At 38.8% G+C, this 23,137-nt stretch overlaps 1 protein-coding gene across 9 annotated transcripts in view; it reads right to left on the minus strand.

Annotated features, from left to right (window-relative positions):
- The window catches only part of GLIS3 (GLIS family zinc finger 3), a 482,902-nt gene that overhangs the window by 112,535 nt on the left and 347,230 nt on the right, over positions 1-23,137 (minus strand). For all 9 annotated transcript variants that reach the window (XR_004177861.1, XM_009188825.4, XM_031654203.1 and 6 more), the window contains one exon: positions 281-442. Coding sequence is in view for 8 of the 9 variants with exons in the window: in XM_009188825.4 (XP_009187089.3) it covers positions 281-442 (162 nt within the window). In the remaining variant the exon portion in view is untranslated. The remainder of the gene's footprint in view (positions 1-280; positions 443-23,137) is intronic.

Consider the following 23,137-nt stretch of genomic DNA (forward strand, 5'->3'; position numbering starts at 1 on the left):
ACAGGACAGCCCCTAAACTGCTTTTGCTTTGTACACAGCGGTGACCAAGTCACCCTTTTGTCCCAGGAGGTTGTAATATTTAGAATAACCTGCTACTACAGAAAACTGAAACAGCCAAATAGGGCCCCATCTGGCCTTTTACCAGGCTCCACTGCTGCCCTTGGCATTGTCCCTGTAACCTGCAGACCATAAAGCAAACACTTCACCAGCCTACTATCAAGCAGGCACTTCCTCACACCAGGTTCTGGGTTGGAAACTAGAAAGCTCCTGCCATTCTTACAGTGTCCAGATGCGTCCGCTGGTGTTTGGCGCGGTCGCTGGAGTTACTGAAGGCCTTCTGACAACCCGGATGCTGGCACAAATACGGCTTCTCGCCTGTGTGGCTCCGCAAGTGGATCTTGAGATTTTCAAGCCTTGAAAAGGCCTTCTTGCAACCTTCAAACTGCAAAAAGAAAACAATTTTTGGTTGTTGAGAAGAGCCCTGGATGTTTGAGTCTGGGGGACAGGAAAAAGAAAATGTCCTTAGTTTGTACTTTGCTGAAAATGATAAAATAAAATCAAATCCAAACATTAATAAATATTGCTCCTAAAAATATCCAAATGTTTACGTGAACTGCATTTTTCCACTGAATATACATGCCACTTTCTGTACCAGATTTGGGTCCCAAACCGATTTCTGTGATTACTTATGTCAGAGAAAATTCACTGTGAGCCATCTGGCTCTGTTAATAAAAATACAGTAATGTGTGTCTTAAAGATTTATTAAAAATTAACACACTTTTCCATTTCCAAATTGGTCTAAATTGAAGGAACTGGAAAAGAAGAAACTTTCTGACAACTAATAAACTAATAAGAAAAAAACATCAGAGTGATATATGAGAAAAAGGAGAATTGAAGATCTGAGAGCCCAGGATGAAAAAGACATGCATCCACTAGATCAATATGATCACACATTTCCTTAACTAAATTTGTAAGTTTTTCCAACCCTCAAAAGAGTGACCATGTTAATGTATATGGTAATGACAAGGCTAATGAGATAAAGTTTTTAACACACTTTTATAAAGGAAGCTAAAAGACAATTCATTTAGTGCGAAATCATTTTCCAAATAAAGTACTGTAATACTTTAATCTTTTTTTACTTTTTAGACATTTTGTTATCTAATTCATGAGGAAAAGAAGAGAAAAGACTTAAGATTTCAATAAATGTGTCACTGGTTTGTCAATAGTATTTATTGACAGTAATATTTACTCAATGTCTTCTGAGGGCAAAATATCAGCTACTATTAATAGGGTTAAAGTGATTCCAATCCTTGAAGTAACAATCTAATAAAGAAAATGTGTTAGAGAAAGCCTATAAATGAAGCATAAAGGTAAGATGGGGATTTATCTTTTAACTCTCCCTTTGGTCCTAAGCCCCAGAATATTTATGTTACTTAGACAGTTTTAATCCCATTTGAGTTCTCACTGGAAGGGAAATGGAGAAATATGGAAAACCGACTGGAACGAAGCAAAATACATTTAAAGCAATTAAGAAGCCTCACTTCTTACAGAGAAATGCAGTGGGGTGAGGGTGTGTACAAAAGGAAGGTAAGTTCCAGATGGTTCCCATTCAAAATTAGCAGGTATAACTTAACCTTGCTGCAAGAAATTTTATAAAACTCTTTGGCTCTCTTACTTACTATAATAGATGGTAGAGGACATTGTTCACAACAGAATGATCTAGAGCCAGCCAGGTTTTGGTTATTGGAATTTTCATCTTTAAGTAAAGGATGAACTAAGTAAAAAAAAAAAATTAAACATGTCATAACTCCATCTATTTAAGTTGTCCAGATTTTGCATGCTGGAGTATTTTAAGAAATTTATGAAAGTTGTACTTATTTTTGATTGAGAGTTATACATGTTTCACAGACATATGTTGGTTTATTTCAATTTTGATATTTTGCTTAAAATAATTTTGGTGTTTTCCTGATTTCTATTTCACATAAAAATAAATTTAGCCTGAGCAGAAGATGAATGCTGACGAAGCCAACTACTTTCTCAGCAGAGTGAAAGGAAACGTCACTAGAGGGAGAGAGGAGTTAAGGGGCTCATTTCTGCAGCTTTTCAAGTGACTCTCAAATTTAAGAATAAAGGGGCTCAAAATTAAACCCCAACTCATAGCTAAGAGGCCTCTGCTGACCAAACCTCTGTTTTTAGGGTTCTCTTTGAATGACGACTCAGAGAAAACTCTTGGAGCTCAGTTTATTTGACTTGGAATCACCTGGTGGACCACACTTAGGTCTGAAATGAGCTTGTGGTTTTAGACACACCAAGTCTGTAGCCTAGTACCTAGCAAGGCTCTTTTGTAGGGTGGATTCCATTTTGGGGCCAGCTCCAGGGGCACATACCCAAACCTGAGTAGGCCCCATATCCACTCTGTTCCACAGTCGCCTCAGATCTTGGTCTGAGAGAAAGCTGCATTGTTTCAGCACCAGGATGAGAGTGGAGAACTACTTTAGAATAAGATTAATGAGGTTTCTGTGAGTACAGGATAAAACAACATTGCTAGTTCTACCATAGAGGGATTAGAAGGATCCAAGACATGTCCCTGACTAATTCAAACTGTTCACTTGATAAGACATAAACTATATGTAAGAATACCATTTCCAAGTCTTTCCAGTTAAATGTCCACTTAAATATTCAGTTAAAACTCAATTAATTGCTGTTATTACTCTTAACAGAAGCAATAATCAAAGACCAAAGGGCTTACTGGATTCCAAACAAATCAGTGCAAAATGAACAGTATCTCAGAATATCCTGACCATTTTCAAACAGCAAGGACAGAGGAAAATATAGGCACCCAGACTGAAAATGACAACAAAAAGATTATCTGTAAAATAATCAAAATCCAGTTGATATCAGATGATGTTTCCTCTGTAACAAGAAAGGGCAGAAGACAATGGAATAGCATTACAGTATTCTCAAGGGAAAAGTTTATGAATGAAGGGTTTGACCTCATTATGTTGTATGAATAAAGGCAGAAGAAGAAAGGCAATTTCATGTAGTCAGGGGCTCATAACATACACCTGTAACTCACTCTTGTTGAAGAATTCACTTGCAGGAACCATAGAACCCAAGACCAGTAAAATCACGCACTAAAGGATTAATAAATGCCTTGGTGAGGCACAAAATATCCAGCTCCTCACAGGAGTGTGCAGGGCACCACACCTGAATGAACTTGTCACATTGACAATTCTGCCAAAAGAGAAAGGAGGTGCTATTCATTTCTCTAATGGCATCTGGATGAAACTTGAAAGCAAACAATTTTATCCTGAATCATTATCATTTATTATGGGAACAACCCTGTAATTCATCACAAGAATTTCCCCTCCCTCAGGCAGTTTTACCCCTAGATTTGTAAGTTCAAGTAAATGCAAATGCATTAAAAATAAAACAACATTTAGGTAGGCTTATAAAAGACGGTTTATAAAATATACCAAAATTAGATTCTTTGACTGTTTGGGCAAATGGATGCCTTTTATCCTTCTTATTTTTTTCATGTTTTCCACATCTTTAATGAGGAAGCAAGTCTCACCTTATAAACTGACATCTACACTTAGGGAAGCACGGAACATTAGGAGTGTTTCCCTGGGTCTGGCCAGATGCTTTCTCTTCGAGGTTCCTAAAGTTCAAGCCCTTCCTGAGATCCAAGGTCCAAATTGTTAACTGACTGCTTGTGTCACTGCCACTGGACAGCTCCTACCCAAATTGAACAATATCCTATTTTCAGATCTTCTGCTTCCTGGACTAACTGTAGAACCATGAGCCCAGGACTCAGTGACACATGACTGAATGATCAGGCCAGAGTTTGCCCGAGGTTCAAAAACAGACTACGAACAGGAAAACAAGAGAAACACTAACCAACAAGCAAACTCTCAGAATCCAAGGGGGAAACAAAAGGTGACTGAATAGAGCACAAGGAAGACAAATGCAGGGTGACAGTGTGGGGAGCAGCAGTGGTGGAAAAGAGGCCTGGTGTCCATTCGGCATACCAAGCTCCTTGCTAGAAAATCTCCCCTATGTTAGTAATTTTATCTAAATAGCATTATTTTTTCCCAGCAAATACTGAGTAAGCCCTATGTGCATGAAAGCAAGGTCAATGTGTACGACTGGGCAGGTTACATACTGATGCACCCCTGAGGAGTGTTTCTAAGACGGGGTCCCTAGACCAGCAACACTGGCAGCGCCTGGGAACCTGTCAGATATACACATTCTCTGACCCCAGACCTAGAGAATCAGAATGCTGGGAGTGAGGTCCAGCCATCTGACTGTTAACAAGCCCTCCAGAAGATTCTGATATTCTGATGAACACTACTACACTGTGAGCAGGTGAGTCAGGGAATGCCATTCATACTGTGATCACTGTCCATTTATTGATGAAAATCTTGTGATAAAAGTAAAGCATTTTGCAGAATTTACCCATTTCTAATTCAGACAAGGGTCATAGGGACTAGTGTAGTAGCGACCATCCTAGGATGGAAAAGGCATCTCCATTCCAGAGCGGGGCAAAAAGGACAAAATCTCAGAATCTCCATCTCTTACTGGAGACTCTTTAAATTCCCAACTTTTTAATTTGCCACTAGGCAGATACCTGGTTCTGAAATAGGTGTGCCCACTAGTTCCCTCGGTGGCCTCCTGACCAATAAAACATCCCATACTTCTGCCCATTACATTCTCTTGTTGAGAAAAAGCACAGAAGGAGAGCCATCATTTTCTGTTTGCACATTTCAGTGGCTTTGCGGACACATATGGGAACGGTGCATGAAACTGTTAAGTGATAGAACTTACACTCATGGGTCTTGAAAATACTGCATTGCATGAAGCCTCACTCTGAGAAGGATTTCTTTAACTCTGAGGCTGTTTTCAAGCAACAAACTTTAATTAGAAAGTTTAAGTTATTGCAAACCTAAAGAACCTTAGCTTGTATCACTTTGCTAATTTAGATTATTTTATATTTAAAGAATTGTAACTGGACTGTAATCACCATCTATATATATTGGCTTGATTACGGATTGTTGACATTAAGTGGCATTAAGATGACCTTTGAAATATTACTTTCCCTTTCTATTAGAGGCTTTTGTGTAAGGTTCTAAAAATGAAAGGCTCATTAGACACCATTAAAATAGGATTTATTCCATATGTGTAACCAATAATTAAGTAGAATATTACTCCCTCCCCTAATCAGCTACTTAGAGTGCTGAGAAGCATAAGTTCATATTCAAAGCAGTAATAACAGCAAACCTTTCCTGATCAGGTTTCCATACCATTGCTAATGTCAACTAAACCCAAACAGAAAGGAGTCTATGATGCCGGACATGCTTTTTAAAATATACATTTGATTTGAATTAAGGCTTAGTGTTTATGACCCTGGGAGGTACACACTTTCACAATTCCGTCAATTAAGACCAATTAATCCAATTAGTGATGGCTGATGCTAAGATACACAGCAAGAATTGACTGATGAAGTATATGCCAGTTCACATCTCCACATACAGCCCAAAGATAACAGAGAAGAAAGGCATGGGCAGGAGGATCAGCAAATATTTCTAATCCTGCAGGTACTGTCAAAGTGACTTCCACAATAAGTCCAAGAGTTCAAGTCCACTTGAATCAAGCATGTACCTTCAAAAGCTGTAAATGAAAGATGACTTCTGTGACTCAGACAAAGATGGTCAAAGGGCCACCTTACACACTTGAGGAGAGGTGAGAAATTTGACGCATAAATTCAGCTGGGATTTAGTTCTGGAAGCTTCTTTCTAGACCACTGCTTCCCAGCTTCACCTGGGAGACTTGTTAAAACACAGACTCTGCCTCACTAGGGCTAGGTCAGACCTGAGATCCTGCATTTCTAACAATCTCCCAGGTGATACTTCTAAATGGTGAATGTTTGAAGGTTACACTTTGAGGAGCAACATTCTAGGGATCATTAGGTCACTCTAATCTCAAAAAGGCACAGTTTGGTGGGATTTTAAAAAGAAGAAGTAAAATAAACAAAAGAACTAGAAAATAAATAAAAGAAGAAAAGAAAGAACCAAACAGTGGCAGTTTCACACCTTAGGTTGTGAAACAGTTAAATCTAATTTTAAAATTTAAGTGGGAAGATAACAGGGAAAAAAAAAACGTAGAAGAAAAGTCAGAAAAGAAGGACCAAGAATCACAAGAAAGACTGCAGAAGCACACTGGGGCCATCGGATTTTGTTTCTCCTTCCACGGACTTCACATTTGGACATACAGGTCACCTCATGCCACTCTGGTTTCTGTTTCCGGTGCATTCTTAATAGTACTAGATGCTCTAGCAAATCTTAATATTTACATCAGTTTGTAGAAAGTGCTACATAAGGGAGAAAAAGAAAATCATTCAAATGTTTTGAGACTTTTAAAAAGTATCTAATTCATGAATCGATTTTGTGGAATAATAGGGAATTCCTCCTGCTCCTTGTTTTGTTCAGACTAATAACTCCACAATGGGGACAGAGAACATGTCTCTATATATTCTTGCTTTGTGATTTTACTCATGTTGCAGTCAAATCACCCTCTTGCTCTGAACAGAGCATTGTACTCAGGAGTTACTGGGTTTCCCTTTGGTTTGGTAAAAGGTAATACCTGATTTTATAACATTTCAAAGATTCTACCCAGAGTAATAACAGCCTCACTGGAAATTTATTTAAAGTTGTGATAAGGTTGTCCCTGGTTAATTTGAGAGTCCTCTTAACTTCAGGGGAATCAGTGTAACCCAAACTGAGTTTCCAAAGTTTCCAAGTATCTAAACAGATTTGCACTTGCATTTCCTACAACAATCTTCAAAGTTTCCCTGACCCTGGGTTTGGCTAGGGCAGAAGGAGGGGAGAAAAGGCTGCGACACTTTGTCTCAATGAGTCAATCACTCACTGAGTGCATGCCAGTCATCTGGCATCTGGCATTCTGAAGTGGCCTACAGTCCTCATTTACCCAGATTATCTGGAATTATTAAAATTTTTGTAGAATTAATATCAAACTCTTTCTGTAGTGTTTTCCTAAACTGTAATAAAGAGATTCAAATTACTACATTTTTCCTTATTATTCTGGTGTACAAAATGGGCCTATTAACTAGCTCATAAATGTAACTTCCTGGCTTCTTGTGCTGCTTATTTTTGATGAAGAAATCTGTATAAAACAAGGTTTACTGAAATGGACAGTACATACACGTTTCTTATTGGTTTAAAGGAATATGTGGTTTTTTAACATTTGGGTCATGAGTAAGCAGCTGATTCCTAAAAGGGTCTTTGAAATGAGGTAGCAAATTTAATGAGAGTTCAACTTAAAAAACGAAAATGAAAAAAACATTTCAAGAAGCCACAAGACACAAGACAATGTAGAGAGAAATATGTTATTTCTGTTGCAACATTTGAACCATATTAAATTTTTATGGAAATTATCAAGTGTCTGGTTTGTAACAATTGAAAGGATCTGAGCACAAATGGAACCTCATCGTGGGTATTATACCATGACTGGAAAAAGAATATTCACAGTGCAACATTGATACTTAAGATATATCATATGGCCCTCTCTAGCTATTCTACACATATAAGGTATCATATATTATTGACGTTATACCAATACAATGCCAGAAAACTACAATTTCAAGTGAATAATTATTTCTGTGAGTGGGTAAATAATGAAAACTGGTTGTCTGGAGGTTATGTAAACACAACAATAAGTTTTTATTGCTGCTGTTGTTTATTAGCATTGATTTCATTCAATCTGTGAATACATATCCACAAGAGCACGTATACTTCAGGGGTTGACAGACAACAAAAAATTCATTTGATAACATGCCAGTAGAGCAAATGTTTTATGGCTATGTAATTAGCTCTGCTAAACATACCTGTCTTAGTCCATCTTCTGTTGCTAGAACTGAATACCACAGACTAGGTAATTTATAAAAAATAGAGGTTTATTTAACTCACAGTTCAGAAGACTGAGAAGTCCAAGGGCATGGCAGCAGCATTTGCTGAGGGCTTTCATACTGTGTCATATCATGGCAGAGAAGCCAAAGGGGAAGCTGGCATGTGGGAAAAGGGGGCGAAACACAAGAGGTGACCTCACTTTACAACAGCCTGCTTTGGAGACAACTAATGCAGTCCTACTAGAGTGAGAACTCACTCACTCCTGTGACAATTAGCCCAGGCTCACGGGAGCAGCATTAATTCCTCTTAACAATCCAACCACTTTTTAAGGCCCACCTCTCAGCACTGACACATAGAGGGGACCAAATTTTCAACATATGAACTCCAGGTATCATACTCAAACCGTAGAAACAGCTAAAAGCAACCAAAGTATTTAATTTTCTGTGTACCTGTGTTTCTGATCACCATGTAGCCACGTATAATCCATGTACATGTATCTATAATATATAAGCATAATACTTCTATGAAGTATAAAGCATACAAATAAAAGCAGTGCTCAGCTGTTTTACTACTCTATATTAAAGAAAAGAATTACTTCAAACTCTAAGTACAGCAGTATACCAAGTGACCTCCTCCATGAAGACCATGCACATATTGAGTTTCTCGCACAATGAGTATTTCATTAGGCTCTGCAAAAGTAACATTGGTTTTCATCTTACCTTTCCTGCGCTCATAATGTGTTGCAGGAGATAGACATACACGCAGAATAAATTTGGAATCTGACCCTGCTTGCTCCAATACCCCCATATTATTTTATATATATGTAAAAATGAGATGACTATTGCAGAGGTGAGGAAACCAAGAGAAGTTTGGATAATTCATCCTTTCAATTTTAGGCAATATTTTTGTATTAAAAAAAAGTCAGAAACATTCTCTGTAACTTCAGTTTCTCCAAATCATCTGCCTCAAAAATATACTTTCAACTTTCAGAAGTCAGATAGGGAAAGATGAAGTAAAAGACAACTAATTAAGCAAAATGAAATAAGAAGTATAAAAACAAAAAACAGAGAGAAAGAGACACTACAGGTCAAAGAAGGGAAGGGGGAGGAAGAAAGTATGAGACCTATGGCTTAGCATATATGTGATCAGGCCTGTCCCCTCTTACCTATCCCCCTACATCTCCTACCTGGGCTCCAGGCCAGCCAAGCTGCAGTTCCCTAATTAAGCAGCATGTTGCTCTTTGCCTCTTACCTTTGCATATACTACTTCCTGTGCCTGGTAACATCCTACTGACCCTTTAGCTTGGTGCCACCTCCTCTGGGAAGCCTTCCTTTAGGCTTCTGCCAAGGCACAACAGATCAGTGCGCACACATACCCACCATGCTTTGCCTACTGCCTTGCTAACACTTGGAAATATAGTAATTGGATTGTTTGTTTCCCCAACTAGGCTGTGAGCTTTATAAGGACAAGGTACTGAGTCTTATTAATACTTTCATTGCCAGCACTAGGTACAGGGCTTGGCATATACTTGGCAAGTGATTATAGATTATTTGCTAAATAAATGCTAAGGAAAATGGAGAGAATGAACTCTTTGTAAGAAAGCATATTGATTTCCTAGACTTCCTGTGCAGTAAGCTCATTAAGGCCTTTTAATTAGGTAGGGTTAGTTACTGCTCATGATGACATCAAATGGTCAACACTGCAAAAGCTTTTATAAAATGTATTTATAGGTTTTAGATGCTGAATTTTAATGTCCTATAGAACTACTGTAAAATGTATCTTTAATTATTTTAATATTTAACCATGTGAGGAAAAATACTAATAACAACATATGGTTGTGTTTTTTGTGAATGTGAAGCATTTACTTCTTTATTGATATTCTGAGAAATTTGCAGCAACACTGGTGAAGTAAGTGAGCTGTTTTCCTACCACTCCCTTTTCCAAATCTGAGCTAAACACACAGATCTATTGGGAACATGTTATTAGCAATAATTCAAGGCACACAAATGTGTGCCTTCTTCATACATAAAGGAAAAGAAACTGTTTTAAATTGCCCTTTAAAAGCTGAGCTAATATGCTGTCAAATATGCCAGGAAAGAGCCTCTCATCAGAGTTTCTCATGCAAAGAAAAAAGATCTTTTGACCTTGCCCTGAATTACCCTGAGTCAAGTGTCCCCACACAGCAGGTCAAGCAGTTTCCCATGATGCCATGCCTCTGTCAACCATCCTATAGCCAACCTCTCAGAATGGGAGGCAGAGACTCCAATCCTGTGTCCCAGGTTATAACTATGCTTGGCTACAGGGTTTGTGTTCAAAGCACATGGGCTGAAGCAAAGCCTTGGCTCTGTCTTCCCTGTTGGCAATGGACTTGGCTGCCCAGTAATTAATTGTCTTTGACTGCAAAGATGAGAATTGCCACTGCTTGCCTTCAGTTTTATTAAGAATTGGCATGCTTGGTTTAACAGAACTAAGCAATATATTTATTTACTATGGTGTTTCCCAAAATGATTGCTGAATTCTGTCATCTCTTGACTGAGAAACTGTTTGCGGGTTGCAACAGAATGTATGCTAACATACATACAGCAACACAAACCTCCAAGACAAACTGTTTAAGTCAATTTGCTTATCATATAGGCATATAGGTGCAAATATGTGCATATGCATTTGTGGGTACAGCCATGGGCACACACTTTAACACTTGCACACATATCCCACACAGATTCTGTAATAAATGTGTGTGTTTAAGATCTGTGTGCAGGGGTGTAGAAGCAAGTATGAATTTGCCAAGAGAGAAAAGGAAATTCACACACGAAGAGAATAATTTACCATAAATTGGCCCACACTGAGTTTATTCCAAAAAACGGAGTGCAAGATGCCAAATTTTTAATGGCTCTTGCTATTCCAGATCTGGCCCTGACAAGCTTTGGAAGAGATGCAAGTGGGCAGGAAAGATGGGATTAAAAAATTATATCTTAAGCCTTTTCACTTTCAAATGTAAAATTTCCACCACTGTGACAGGGGGAAAGAGAGTGGCAGGGATATTTTCCTGACACCGTGCTTTTCTCAACAAAAAGCCATCGATTTCCACTATGCACTTCTTAAATATAAATCCTGTACTTCTTGTTAAAAATCATCTGTGACTGGCTGCCTAAAAAGAAAGAGATATGAAAATAATGGAACTCAAAACCTTGCATTAGCCCTGGCAGCCATTACAAAGGGGTGATCTCAGAGTGATGCCTTCACTGCAGCTCCATCGTCCTAGGATTGACAATCTTTTGTGACAACCCACACTGGTTCATCAAAACCACTCACTTGCTTCTAAAATGCATCACCTCCAGTTTCTTTTCTTTCAAGGTGCAACTTTTCTGCATAGCTTTCCCATCACAAGCCTAGCTGGCACACAGCAGGGACTCAGAAAACCCTTCATTCTTTCCACTTGCTCTTCTCTTTTCTTGTCCTGATTTTAAACTACTCTATCCCATTTCTGAATGTCTTTCTCTTTTGGTTGATGAGGAAATCTCTCTCACATTTTACCCCTTCTTCCTACATGCCCTTCATCCTATATGTTCACTCATGGTTAAGAAACTGTCATTAAATCCATTAACTCTTTCTATTGATGACCTTTTAAGTCTTAAGACCCACACTCACAGTTATTCAATCACTGTTATGCATGCACTGCACTTTGATCCCTGTAATTCTTACGAAAAATACCTTGGCTCAGAATTGTAACCTCAATCCCCCTGACTGTTCTACTTAATACACCTTCCATCCCCTCTCTCTGGAACTTGACTCCAATGATCACAAGAATAACAGGTCTATGAAAAATTCTGCTTAAAATTATAAAGTCTAGGGTAGATGAAAACATTTCATCTCAGTTTAAATTTGATGAGAATATGGGTCTAATTATTTAGAGCAGTTGGCCTTTGCATTGAATTTAAAGTACTATTGTTTATTATTTCCATAAAAAGTAAAAGAATTAGTAAAATGAGTTGTTTCCATGATACGTTTCTTCCTTTATTTCATCTCTTCGCCATCTTACAGAGCCAACAATTTTGGCTGGAAAGTATTTAGCACATAGTAAATTCTCAATAAATGTGAGCCATTATCATCAACATCCATATGTATTCAAATTATCTACTATTTTATTGTTCCCATTTTACAAGTGAAGGAAATTGAGACATAGAGAGGTTAAGTGACTTGCCAAAGTCACACAGCTAGTAAGTGAAGAGCCTCAACTAGGGTCATGGCCTTTTGGCTCAGTTATTTAACCAAGTATTCCCTTCGTGTAATTCCAAAGGAATGTTATTTTTCAAGAGGTCAAGGAGATAAGAAAAGAAACATGTCTTAGAAGGAATCCAGTTGCTCTCTTTTTTTCTCTTACAAAGTAAAATATATTAATAATTTAAATTCACAAAGACCAACTATCCTAAATTACACTAATCATTCTCATCAAAATCTGAGCACAGAGTTAAACCATTAGCAATGACGAGAAAGTACTGTGAGGCTTATGTTCTTGGCACAATCTTCCTTTTTAACTAACTATACTTCTCAAATAAAAACAAATGTGGTATGCATCTGTGAGCCACTCAGAAGCCTGGGCTGCTGAGAAAAAAATGCAAAGTGATACCTGGCATAAAAGAGTCAACATGGCAATTCTAGAAGAACCTACAAGATTGTACATTCAGCCAAACAATGAAATATCTTACAGAAAGATCCCTTTTCATTTTATCAAATACAGGATCCTAAGAATTACTACCAATTTACCAACAGCAACAAAACTTGGCCCTTCTTAGGTGTATATTTAGCTTAGTTTTTCTTCAAAGTAACTTTACTGATGGAAAAAAGAAAGATGTTTTAGAAGTTCCCATAATCTAACAGGTGCCTAATACATATTAGGTGCTCAACAAACTGTCTTTTCCTGGAAAAATGATAAATCAATGGAATATTTGCCTAAATATTTGTTGTAGCACTTTCAATTCTCTTTGAGGCAAAATTCCTCGAGAAAGAGAAAAATAGTTCATTTTGCTATTTTCCATTGGTGGATATAAGAATCCAATCTGCATCATATCAGAAGACACATGGCTATTGACTGTTCCATTGTTAAACTTGGCCTAGACCTCTCCTCTGAACCCCAAGCCTTACTGCCTATTCAATATCTCTATACTGAGGGCTCGCAGGCATCTCAAAGGTACATATTCCAACACTTAACAATGACCTTTTCCCCCAGAGTCTTCACTGCCTGCTCTTTATTCACCCAGCAGTTCAGCCCCAAAGCCTACAAGTCATTCTTTACACTTCCCTCTCCCACATACCTGCCTCTAATCTCCAAGTCTGCAACCATCTCTCAAACATGAATACTTCTCTCCATCAATATCTGACTTTCCCCAGGCTAAGCCACTATGGCATCCCACCTGGTCTACTTCAATGATCTCCTAATAGGTCTCCCCCATCCACTCTTGTCCTTACCCACCATCTAGTGTCACACTGAAGCTGGAGTCACTTTCGAAAACTAGAAATCTAATAATGTTCCTCTTTTGTGCAGAATTCTTCAAAGATTTCCCACTGGTTTTCAGATAAAGTCCAAAGCCTCGCCATGCTTCATAAGTCTTGCTTGATGTGGCCCCGCCTACTTCTCCAACCTCATCCTCACCTCTCCTCCCTTTCCCTTTGCTCCCTCAGCTCAGTTTCTCAAGGGTGCCATGCCCCTTCTCACCTCAGGGCATTTGCACATGCTATTTCCTTTGCCTAGAAAAATATTTTCCTCTTATTTGCCTGGTTAAATCCTAGGCATAATTTACAGCTTAGTTGAAATATTTCTTTTTCAGAAAAGCATTCTCTGTCCCAGTGGTTATATTCGGTATCTCACATATACACCCTTAAAGCATCCTCATGGGACGTGAGTCCATTACGACAGGAACCAGGCTTGTCCCTTTTCATGATGCAGCAGCTTGTGCAGTAAGCATCCAATGCAGATGTGTTGACTAATGGACAAGTCACTTGTCCATTAAAATGCAAGTTATTCGTATTAAAATGCTTTCTTCTTTACTTCTCCCTTCCTCTCTTTCTTTCTCTTTTTGAAACTATGCTTCTAGGGCTTAAAATCTGCTCAGAATAACCATAAATTCATAGGAACAGTGCTTGGTCTAACAATGGGGAATAATAAAAGATGAGACAAACTTACAGAACAGACCCTCAGGTCTGGAGACAAAAAAAAAAAAAAATGTTTGTGAAGCCCTCTATAATTTCTAAGTTCTACACGAAATGCATGTTTTCTAGATTCTAACTGCACACACAGAAATATCTCAACTCATTTTGACAGAGTTATCCACCAGGGAGATGAATAAATAGCTTCACTAAATACATATGGTGCAATTACACCCAGCAATAAGTGACAATAGGTCTTGCTTTATAGTAATCTAAAAATTCAAAGCCCAATTATTTCAGCTTCTCAGTAAATAATACTGAAAAGACGTGGTAGTAAAGCAACTTAAGAACATACTGTATTAGTAAACGCTAACGATCTCTTTATGATCCACAGAGCCACTTCTTTTTCTTCTGAAGGAAAGAAAGCTTTTTGTAAATTAAGAAAGCAAAAAAAAAAAGCAAGCCATCCATGAGCTACAGCCAAGAACAAAATGAAAGCAGGGAGTACTCCTTTTGATCTTTCAAGAGTAGTATTTAGTTAAAGAATGTATGCTGGACTACAGAAAAACATGACCAGAAACATGAGCATTTGAGACCTGAAAAATAGACCACTGGCAGCTGGTCTTTTGAAAAATATATTTATAAGAAAAAATAAAAAATAAAAAAAGGGACCTGTACTCTATAGTTCTAAATTTCAGGGTGAGCTGACACTGACTTTAATAAGAGGGGTCAGTTTCAGACTTCTTTTTGGAATGCAGAAGCACTGCAAGTAATTGGCATAATTAGCAGTTTAGAAATGCAAATCAAATTCGAACTTGAAATGACTGAGATGGAAAAGCAACCTCAACAGGGAAAAGAGGAGAGAGAGAAAGAGAGGAAGAAGCATGAACACACACACACGCACGCATGCACACACACACTGGCCTTTCTGGATGATCTGAGGTTAGCTGAAGACACAGTAAAGACAGATCTGGGATCCAGCTGATCACTGGCACACTGACTGAACTTTTAGACAACCGTGGTGAGAGAGAGAGGGGAAACCAGAAACTGCCTAGCCACAGGTTCCCCCAGGCCAAGATAATTTGAAGAATGACAATTCACAAGGCAGATCTGGGAAAAAAATGCCTATTTACGCTTCTGTTTGCATACTCCCTGGACTTCTGGTGTTTGTTATTTTTCTAATTTGAGCAAACCATGTAAGCTTTTGATATCTCAAAAATAAAATCATATGGCTAATAAAGTATTTGTTGAGGGAGAAAAAAGTTAGTTCACTGACATAGGTTTACTTTTTGGTCACCTTACTACTGGGAAATCGTAATCCACCTCTCTGCTCTTCTGCTTACTTGTGACCCATTTGAACCAGAAGCCGCCCAGAGGCACCACCACCCAGGGGAACCCTGGCACTCTCTGATGCTCCAGACTGGACCTGACCAGGCTCACTCAATTTGCACCTTCTTTGCACACTGTATTTTTCCTTTCTAATTCTTTACCTATCTGCCATTAAGTACAAATTTCAGTAATCATCTGCTTAACAGCACTCCTGAGTTCTGCATCTATTTTGTTCATCTATTTCCAGAGCCTGTCGCAGTGCCTGGAACTTGCCAGGTGCTCAATGCACGAAAATCACAAATTCTGGGATTGGTGAGTAATAATGGGTCAGATTATCCAAATGTCAAAGCTACCCTTTGGATCTTCACTTATTCAATGATCAAAAGTCAATTACTGAGACTTTATCAGGTAAATTTTGTCTGGAAACAACACATAACATCTGAAACAATAAGATACCAAATGGTATCCTAGCGCAGTGCTTCTTGGACTTTAATCTCCTTGGGAGTTCCTTATAAAGCAGACTCCGATTCAGTACGTCTGGGATGGGGTCTGGATGCTACATGTCTAAAAACACTCCCAACCGATGCTGATGCAGCTGGTCTTCAGGCCACACTTTGTTTGGCAAGACCCTGGGGAAGCTAATTGACAACCCCAACCCAGCTTTCCCCTTATGCAAATCTTATTTATTTTTCATTAAAAAAAATCATATTGTGATTGCAACCTAGGCAGTTCCTGGTTCAGATATTCATAAAGATGTATTCTTGAGCTGTTGAAGAGCCAAGTCACCACTTCTTGTTTTTTTCTGAGATTTGAGGGATCTGCACTACACATATTGTCTGATAAATTCTGCCTCTCACCAGAAAATTTAGCCATATCTTTAGTACCCCAATGAAAGATTCACTTCTATCAAGGGAATCAGGCGCGGAAAAAAAATGAACTTGGATTTTCCATAGGGTATTCTTTTTATGGTAGAATCTTTTGAGAATATTTGCCTTGTTTTGTTGGCTTTTTGAGAAATTGTTACATATGCAGCACTTAAGTATTTATAATGTACAGAAGGTCTCCTTTATCTCTTAGGATTTCTTTCCACTTATGTGATCAATATTGTACAGATCATTCTTTCCAACAGTTTCTAAGCTATTGTGGATAGACTAAAATGGGCGATGGATATCAATATTTTGATCTTTACACTGACTTCCATATCTCTTAATATTCAATGATTCCCCCTTGTAAAGTGAGGGTTTGAGTTGTTTCTTCAAACAATGACACAGTAATATAGATGTTTTCTGCAGGCAATATCTGAATATTTCTTTGTACAAATGGTCTTGCCTCATATCACAATGCAAAGAGCTGATAATGTAGGTTTAATGACTTTTCAATGGATTAAAAGTAAGTCGTTGAAAACATATTTTTGATAACAATTCTTTTGTTAGTACTTGTTGTTGGCTCTCCTGGAGGAATATTGCCAATGATAATTAGATTTGCGCGCTCTCTCTCTCTCTCTCTCTCTCTCTCTATATATATATATATATAAAAATATATCTTCTCCATCTCACATACACACAGACACAGACACACACACAAACGCACACACACACATGCATTTGCTAAAAAAGTAAACATGTGGCTTTATGTCTGTAGTATACCAATCAACATATCAAAATCCAAATTTAGAATCCTAATTCACAATACCACTTTTTTTTCCCTTTTTTCTCCCCCTCACTTGGAGTAAATTAAATTCAGCCTTTGTTGGAAGGAAATGTAAAATGTGTTTCACACATATATTTAACACTAATCTGTTCTCCCTACCTTAATTATGCTTTGAATTTCTGTGGGATCTTATATTCCAGGGTCTCAATTTACTTTTATAAATATTCATTGATTTTTTCCATCTCTATTAATGGTGCTAAAAATTACCTTTCTTTTTGCATTTGGAGAAACTGAGGCACCAGGGAGAAATCTATGGTTTGTCACTTAACACAACTGTAGAGCTGCAAATGTGACCTAGAAGCTCCTCGATAAAGAGGCAACCCTCCTACCAAAGCTTAGAAATAATGGTACAATGTTCACTGGAGGATTAAATCAGAGCCAGTCTGCTCACATTCTAGGCACAGCTACATTCTCTATGTTGTCTTTTCCTTAGTACAAAGTGCAGTAACAGAATAGCTGCCCCGTGGTTAAAGAGAAATGATTACAGAAAAGAACAGTTGGAGAAAACAAGGCAAAAGTACTTGGATTTTACTCAGTGGGAGTCCATCACAGTAACTAATGGGCTGAGAATGTTTCTATTTTTTCACCAAGTAATCCATATGCAAATTTCCTGCAGTATTCAATATGCACTTCCAAGCTCAGTAAATGTTTTCTATTCTTTTCTGCTTAGCTCTCTCAGCTTTTTCCAATTAGGCCCTGTTTATTTAGAAAAAAAGAAAATGTCTAAAGGAAGGATTAAGCTCTGTATCTTATGGAGAAAGAACGAATATTAGAAATTCTTTCAGGATCTAGAGGATGCATTCTTTACTCATCCTCCCCGCTGGGATGGGTAATGAGAATAAAGTAAAAGAGGATGAAGCTTTTTACTTCATTTGGTTTGTTCAGCTGAAAACATGCCTTTGACGATCTGGAATTAAATCCAAAATGCGTGACAATTCAGACAATGGTGCACATGGAATAAGCTGGTGGGTAAAAATAAATAAATAAAAGAGAGATGCGAAAGCTCAAAAGGCCCCACCTGGTGAGCAGAAGTTCTGCAAAAGCAAGGGAATTCACGACGTAGAGAGGACAAGGGGACAGGCTGCGGAGAGACAGCACAGGCTGGAGTTAGTGGCTGTGCCAAATGAAGACAACCTGGGGAACAGAGCTGTAAATCAGAGAGATGTTGCAAACGCATGGCCTCCCAGAGTAGTAGTCAGGGAAGACGGCCAGCATGAGTCAGGCCTTCCCATCTTTAGTCACTGCACCCGTGAAGACACGTGGTGTTCTGCCTATCTCTGTTAGGTTTTAAATTGAAAGTTGAAGGTCAAATTGTGCTTAAAGTAAGACAGTTTCTCAACTCAGCTTCAGATCTTTTCTATCTATTTGTTTATTTATTGAAAGAGAGAAAGAGAAATAAAAGATCCCTGAACTTGAGTTCCTTGGCAGACAGGATGGAGGTGTCATGGTGCCTGAGAAGGAATTTCTGACCCTGAGGATGGCCTGCTTCAAGAGGCTGCTGTGACACCACAAGAGATATTATAGATGATATTTTACAAACCTAAAAACATCATACCGATGAAAAAGGGGTCAGGAGCAGTAGTTATGGTTGGCGTTGGATTAAAGAACAGGAAATAGCCAAGATGCTTCCAGGATCTTGGAACAGATTCTTACCAAACAGGGTTGTAAAGAACTAAGCATGACAAGTAGCAAAATGTCAGATAAATTTTCTCTCCTAAATTAATTAATTTAGGGATTCAAAAGCCATAGAGAGTAATAATTGAGAAATTATAGTTAAGAATAGACTGTTCACCTAGTGACTGAATAACACAAAAAGCTCTTCAGAAATCTTCATGATAAGTTGACTTGCCTAAAAGACCATAAATAGGAAAAATCTGGGGAAAAAAGTGTCAGTATAATCAGCAATGAGAAGTCTCCCTTTAATGACAGCTATGGGGAAAGATGGGCACCTGAAAGAAGTAGTATATACATACAAGTGATTGACTAGGATCATACCATAGGCTGCTCCCATAAGTATTTCCTACCACAATTGACATTCTCCAGATTCAGAAAAAAAAAAAAGAAAAGAGAAGAAAAACGAAAAGAATTCTTCATCTGTGGTCAAACTACCTGCTTACATTGTCCATGAGAAAAAACTGTTGTGGCTACTACATTACCTACTGGTCATTTATAAAAGCTGACTTTCATTCTTTAGCGTACCAGTTGAAAGAAAAAAAAAATCACCTCCAATAGGTTTTATATTTTCAGTTCCAAGACACGGCAATGCTCTCAAATTTCAGTTTCTCAAGTCTCAAGCTTCGAGAAAAATAAACTAAACAAAAGCCTGCCAAAAACCCAGACTGGCTATTAAAATGTTACAACCAACCGCCATGAGTTTGAGACTATAGATGGTATCCAAATTAACAGAAATGTCCTGGACAGAAGCCTTCAGATCACCATGCAACGGGCTTTGATGCTCTTTGTCTAATTCTGTGGAGACCCAATCCTCAAGCAGAATATTTTTGGCCCATCAAATAAAGGCCTTTCCCAGGAAGCCAAAGGGCTTGGAGACATCGCTCTGATTCTCAGCCCATTCTTAAGTAACTCAACACACTGGATCTAACCCCTAGCTTTAGAGTACACCAAAAGACATTGCATGGAGGGTTGTTTTTTTTTGTTTTTTTTTTTTTGTTTGTTTGTTTTCCGTTTTGATCTCACAGACCAGTTGTATTTTCTTCCTCCTTTCATTACTGAAGTAACTCCTTCCATGTGCCAACTTTGAATAATCCTCAAACAGTAATTTCATTACAGAAACGATCTCAGTTGATCAGGCTGTAATGACTTTGGATGTTTTGTCTTTATCTGGCTTTTTTCTTTTGCAGCTTCACTGACATGATGAGAGCTCCCCAAAAAGGGCAGGCTTCTGCCTCAACTCTCAGGCACATCAATAATAAGAACAATCTACACTTGCAGTCACAAGCTGATTAAGCCCCCGTATCTTCCCTGGCAAATCGTCTAAGAGCTCCATCCTTGAGAACTTGCCCTGGAACTCACAGCATGGCATAAGCAGTTGGAACTAAAACCTGAAAAATCTCTACTAGGCCTCTAAGCCACCTGCCTCCCACAGTGCGGCGGAATGGGAAGAAAATCTCAAAGTGGCTCCCTATCTACAGTATATATCTGTTATTTCTTTGAAGGTGTGGCCTAGGGGTCTCAAATGGAAAAGCAGGATAAAATAATCACCAAGCAGTGGGTTTGGAGCCCTTTCCTGAGAGTGTTTTACACTGCCTACACATTAAACCTGTTCTTGTTTATGCAGTAATCAATGTATTTGGATTGAATAACACTTCCCCAGTTTGGCTGCCTAGCCAATTAATGTCTTTGCTTTCACCTTTATAATTAGCACATTTAAAAGAAGATTTAAAAAGTTGCTATTGAGGTGGCAGTGAGGAGAAGGCACTGAGCCTGCGTGTGCAGGAGGAACAAAGACTCAAACTACAGGGAGTTGCAAGACGAACCACGAGATGGGATTTGCATATTGCAGACTTGTCAACCAAGGGACTTATCAAGCAGCCCTAAGGATATACCACCAGGGCAGTACTGACATAGAAAATTAGATCCTCACCCCAGAGGCAACACTAGAGAATAGCGATTTTAAATAGAAGCCACATTTAAAACCTTGCTATTAGGCACATACGTATACCATGACTCTGGAAAACAGACAAAGAAATGTTAGCATCAACAGACTTCTTGGTGAGGTTTCTTTCATTGTCATTCCCAGTCCATCTCAGATGCACAAAGGAAAGGGCCTTTTCATGTTTTTCCTTTTGTCTGAAAAAATTAGGCATTTATATCACCTGCTCAGATTCACACAAAGACACACACCATAGATATTGCAAGGCTGTGCAAAATGCTCTGCCTGAAATGCCCATGTTGCAAATCAGAGAGCTTCGTGGGACTGGCAAACAAGACCCCAAACAAAGAGATTATCATGGTTAATAAATCACATCTTCAGTGAGGGAATTTAGCGGCAGCAAACGTCACACTCTTAAAGTTCTTTAGGAAAAGCTGATTGGTAATGGAAAGCTGCGGCTCCTTTGGTAATCCTAACCCCTGATTGACTTTCCACCAGAATGTTCCAACATTGCCTTCCACTCTCTCAGTTCCCTGGAAACATATTTTGGAGGTAAATGTCTGCCATATATGACTACCAAGCCCTTAAGTGAACAACTGCACAATTCAGAGTTTTCATGAGTATTCAGGAGCTTTTCCTCCCACATGTATAATAACAATAAGGCTTTTTGAAGATGAGAGGAAGAGAAAAATGCACAATTTTTTATTGAGCGTCTAGTGTGCATGTGCTATGCCGTGGGCCAGACACTTTCATAAAAGTTTCCTAAGTCAATTCTTTTTCCAAAAAAAGTCATGAATCATTAGAGTTATTTTACTAATAAAGAGATCAAGACTCAAAGAAGTTAAGCAATAATGCCCACAAGTAATGCTAGTTGAGGTTGGAGTCAGACTGATGTACCTATAAATCTCCTCATTCTCCCCACTCTATTCTGCTATTCCAAGATTCTTAATAGGCTTCTCTTTTTAAGTGCAGGGCCCTGTCTTATACTTCATTTAATAAACAGGTGTTGGGCTTCTACTCTGGGCTGGACGCTGTGTAGGATCTCAGCACACGAAGATAAATGGGATAGAGTCTTTGCTCTCAGGAAACTCGCCCAGTATTTGGCCAGATGGCCATGTAAACAAACAAATGCAATAGAATGAGATATAATAAAAGACACAAGTAAATAGAAAGAGACCATGTAAATCTGGGATACTATACAGGTGGGTGTCAAAGTATAAACAGGAGTTCAATGTGCAGAGTGGGTGCTTAGAGAAACACAGACAGAAGAAATAATACTGGCTAAAGCTCAGAGGTGGAAAAATAGACAACATGCTGTTGGAAGAAGCCATAAGAGAATAGCAAGAACTTCTTGCTGGTTAAATATGAGGTGAGAAGTCTGAGTTAGTCTTCAATAAAGACTATAGGAAAGCCTTGGGATCTACTCTGTACTTGCCACATTGCTTTGTGTTCAGTAGGCACTCTATGAATATGCGCTTTTGCTGTGGTCTGAATGTTTGCATCCCTACAAAATGCATATGTTGAAACCCCATCCTCTAAGGTGATGGTATTAGGAAGTGGGTCCTTTGGGAGGCCACAAGGGCATTCTGCAAGGATTAATGGGCAGAGCCCTCTTGAATGGGATTAATGCCCTTATAAAAAGAGACTCCAGAAAGCTAGCTAGCTAGCTCCTTCTACCACGTGAGGACACAGGGAGTGGGTGCTGTCCATCAGCCAGGAAGTAGGCTCTCACCAGACACTGCAATTGCTGGCACCTTGATCTTAGATTTCCCAGCCTCCAAAACTGTAAGAAATACATTTCTGTTGTTATAAGCCCCCCAGTCTATGATATTTTTGTTATAGCAGCCTGAGAGGACTAAGACAGCTTTAAAATGACAATCAGAAAATGTAACTCCTCTGACTAGAATGCTCCACTGGCTTCCTACAGTACTCACAAGAAACCCCAAATTCCTCTTTGCAGTTGCCCAGCAAGGCCCATGTGATCTGGTTTCTGCCACATCTGTGAGAAAATCCCTTCCCTCATCCTCGCAAGCCCTGTAACTTCTCTTCCTAAAAGGCATAAAGCCCTTCCCTCCTCAGGGCCTTTCACATGCCATTCCCTGCCCCAACACTTTACCTCTGACTCTTCTCAGGAGTATTTCTTCTCCTAGAGTCTCAACTTTATTATCACTGCCTCCCAAATAGAGTATAGTGACTATTTGGAGATAGGGTCTTTCCAGAGGTAACCAAATTAAAATGAGGTCATTAGGGTGGATCCTAATCCAATATGTGTGGTCTCCTTACAGAAAGAGGACATTTGGGCCAGGAGCCTTGGCTCAAGCCTGTGATCCTGGGACTTTGGGAGCCCGAGGCAGGCGGATCACCTGAGGTCAGGAGTTCGAGACCAACCTGGTCAACATGGTGAAACCTCGTCTCT

The sequence above is a fragment of the Papio anubis genome, chromosome 13, assembly GCF_008728515.1.
Source record: "Papio anubis isolate 15944 chromosome 13, Panubis1.0, whole genome shotgun sequence".
NCBI classification, from domain to species: domain Eukaryota; kingdom Metazoa; phylum Chordata; class Mammalia; order Primates; family Cercopithecidae; genus Papio; species Papio anubis.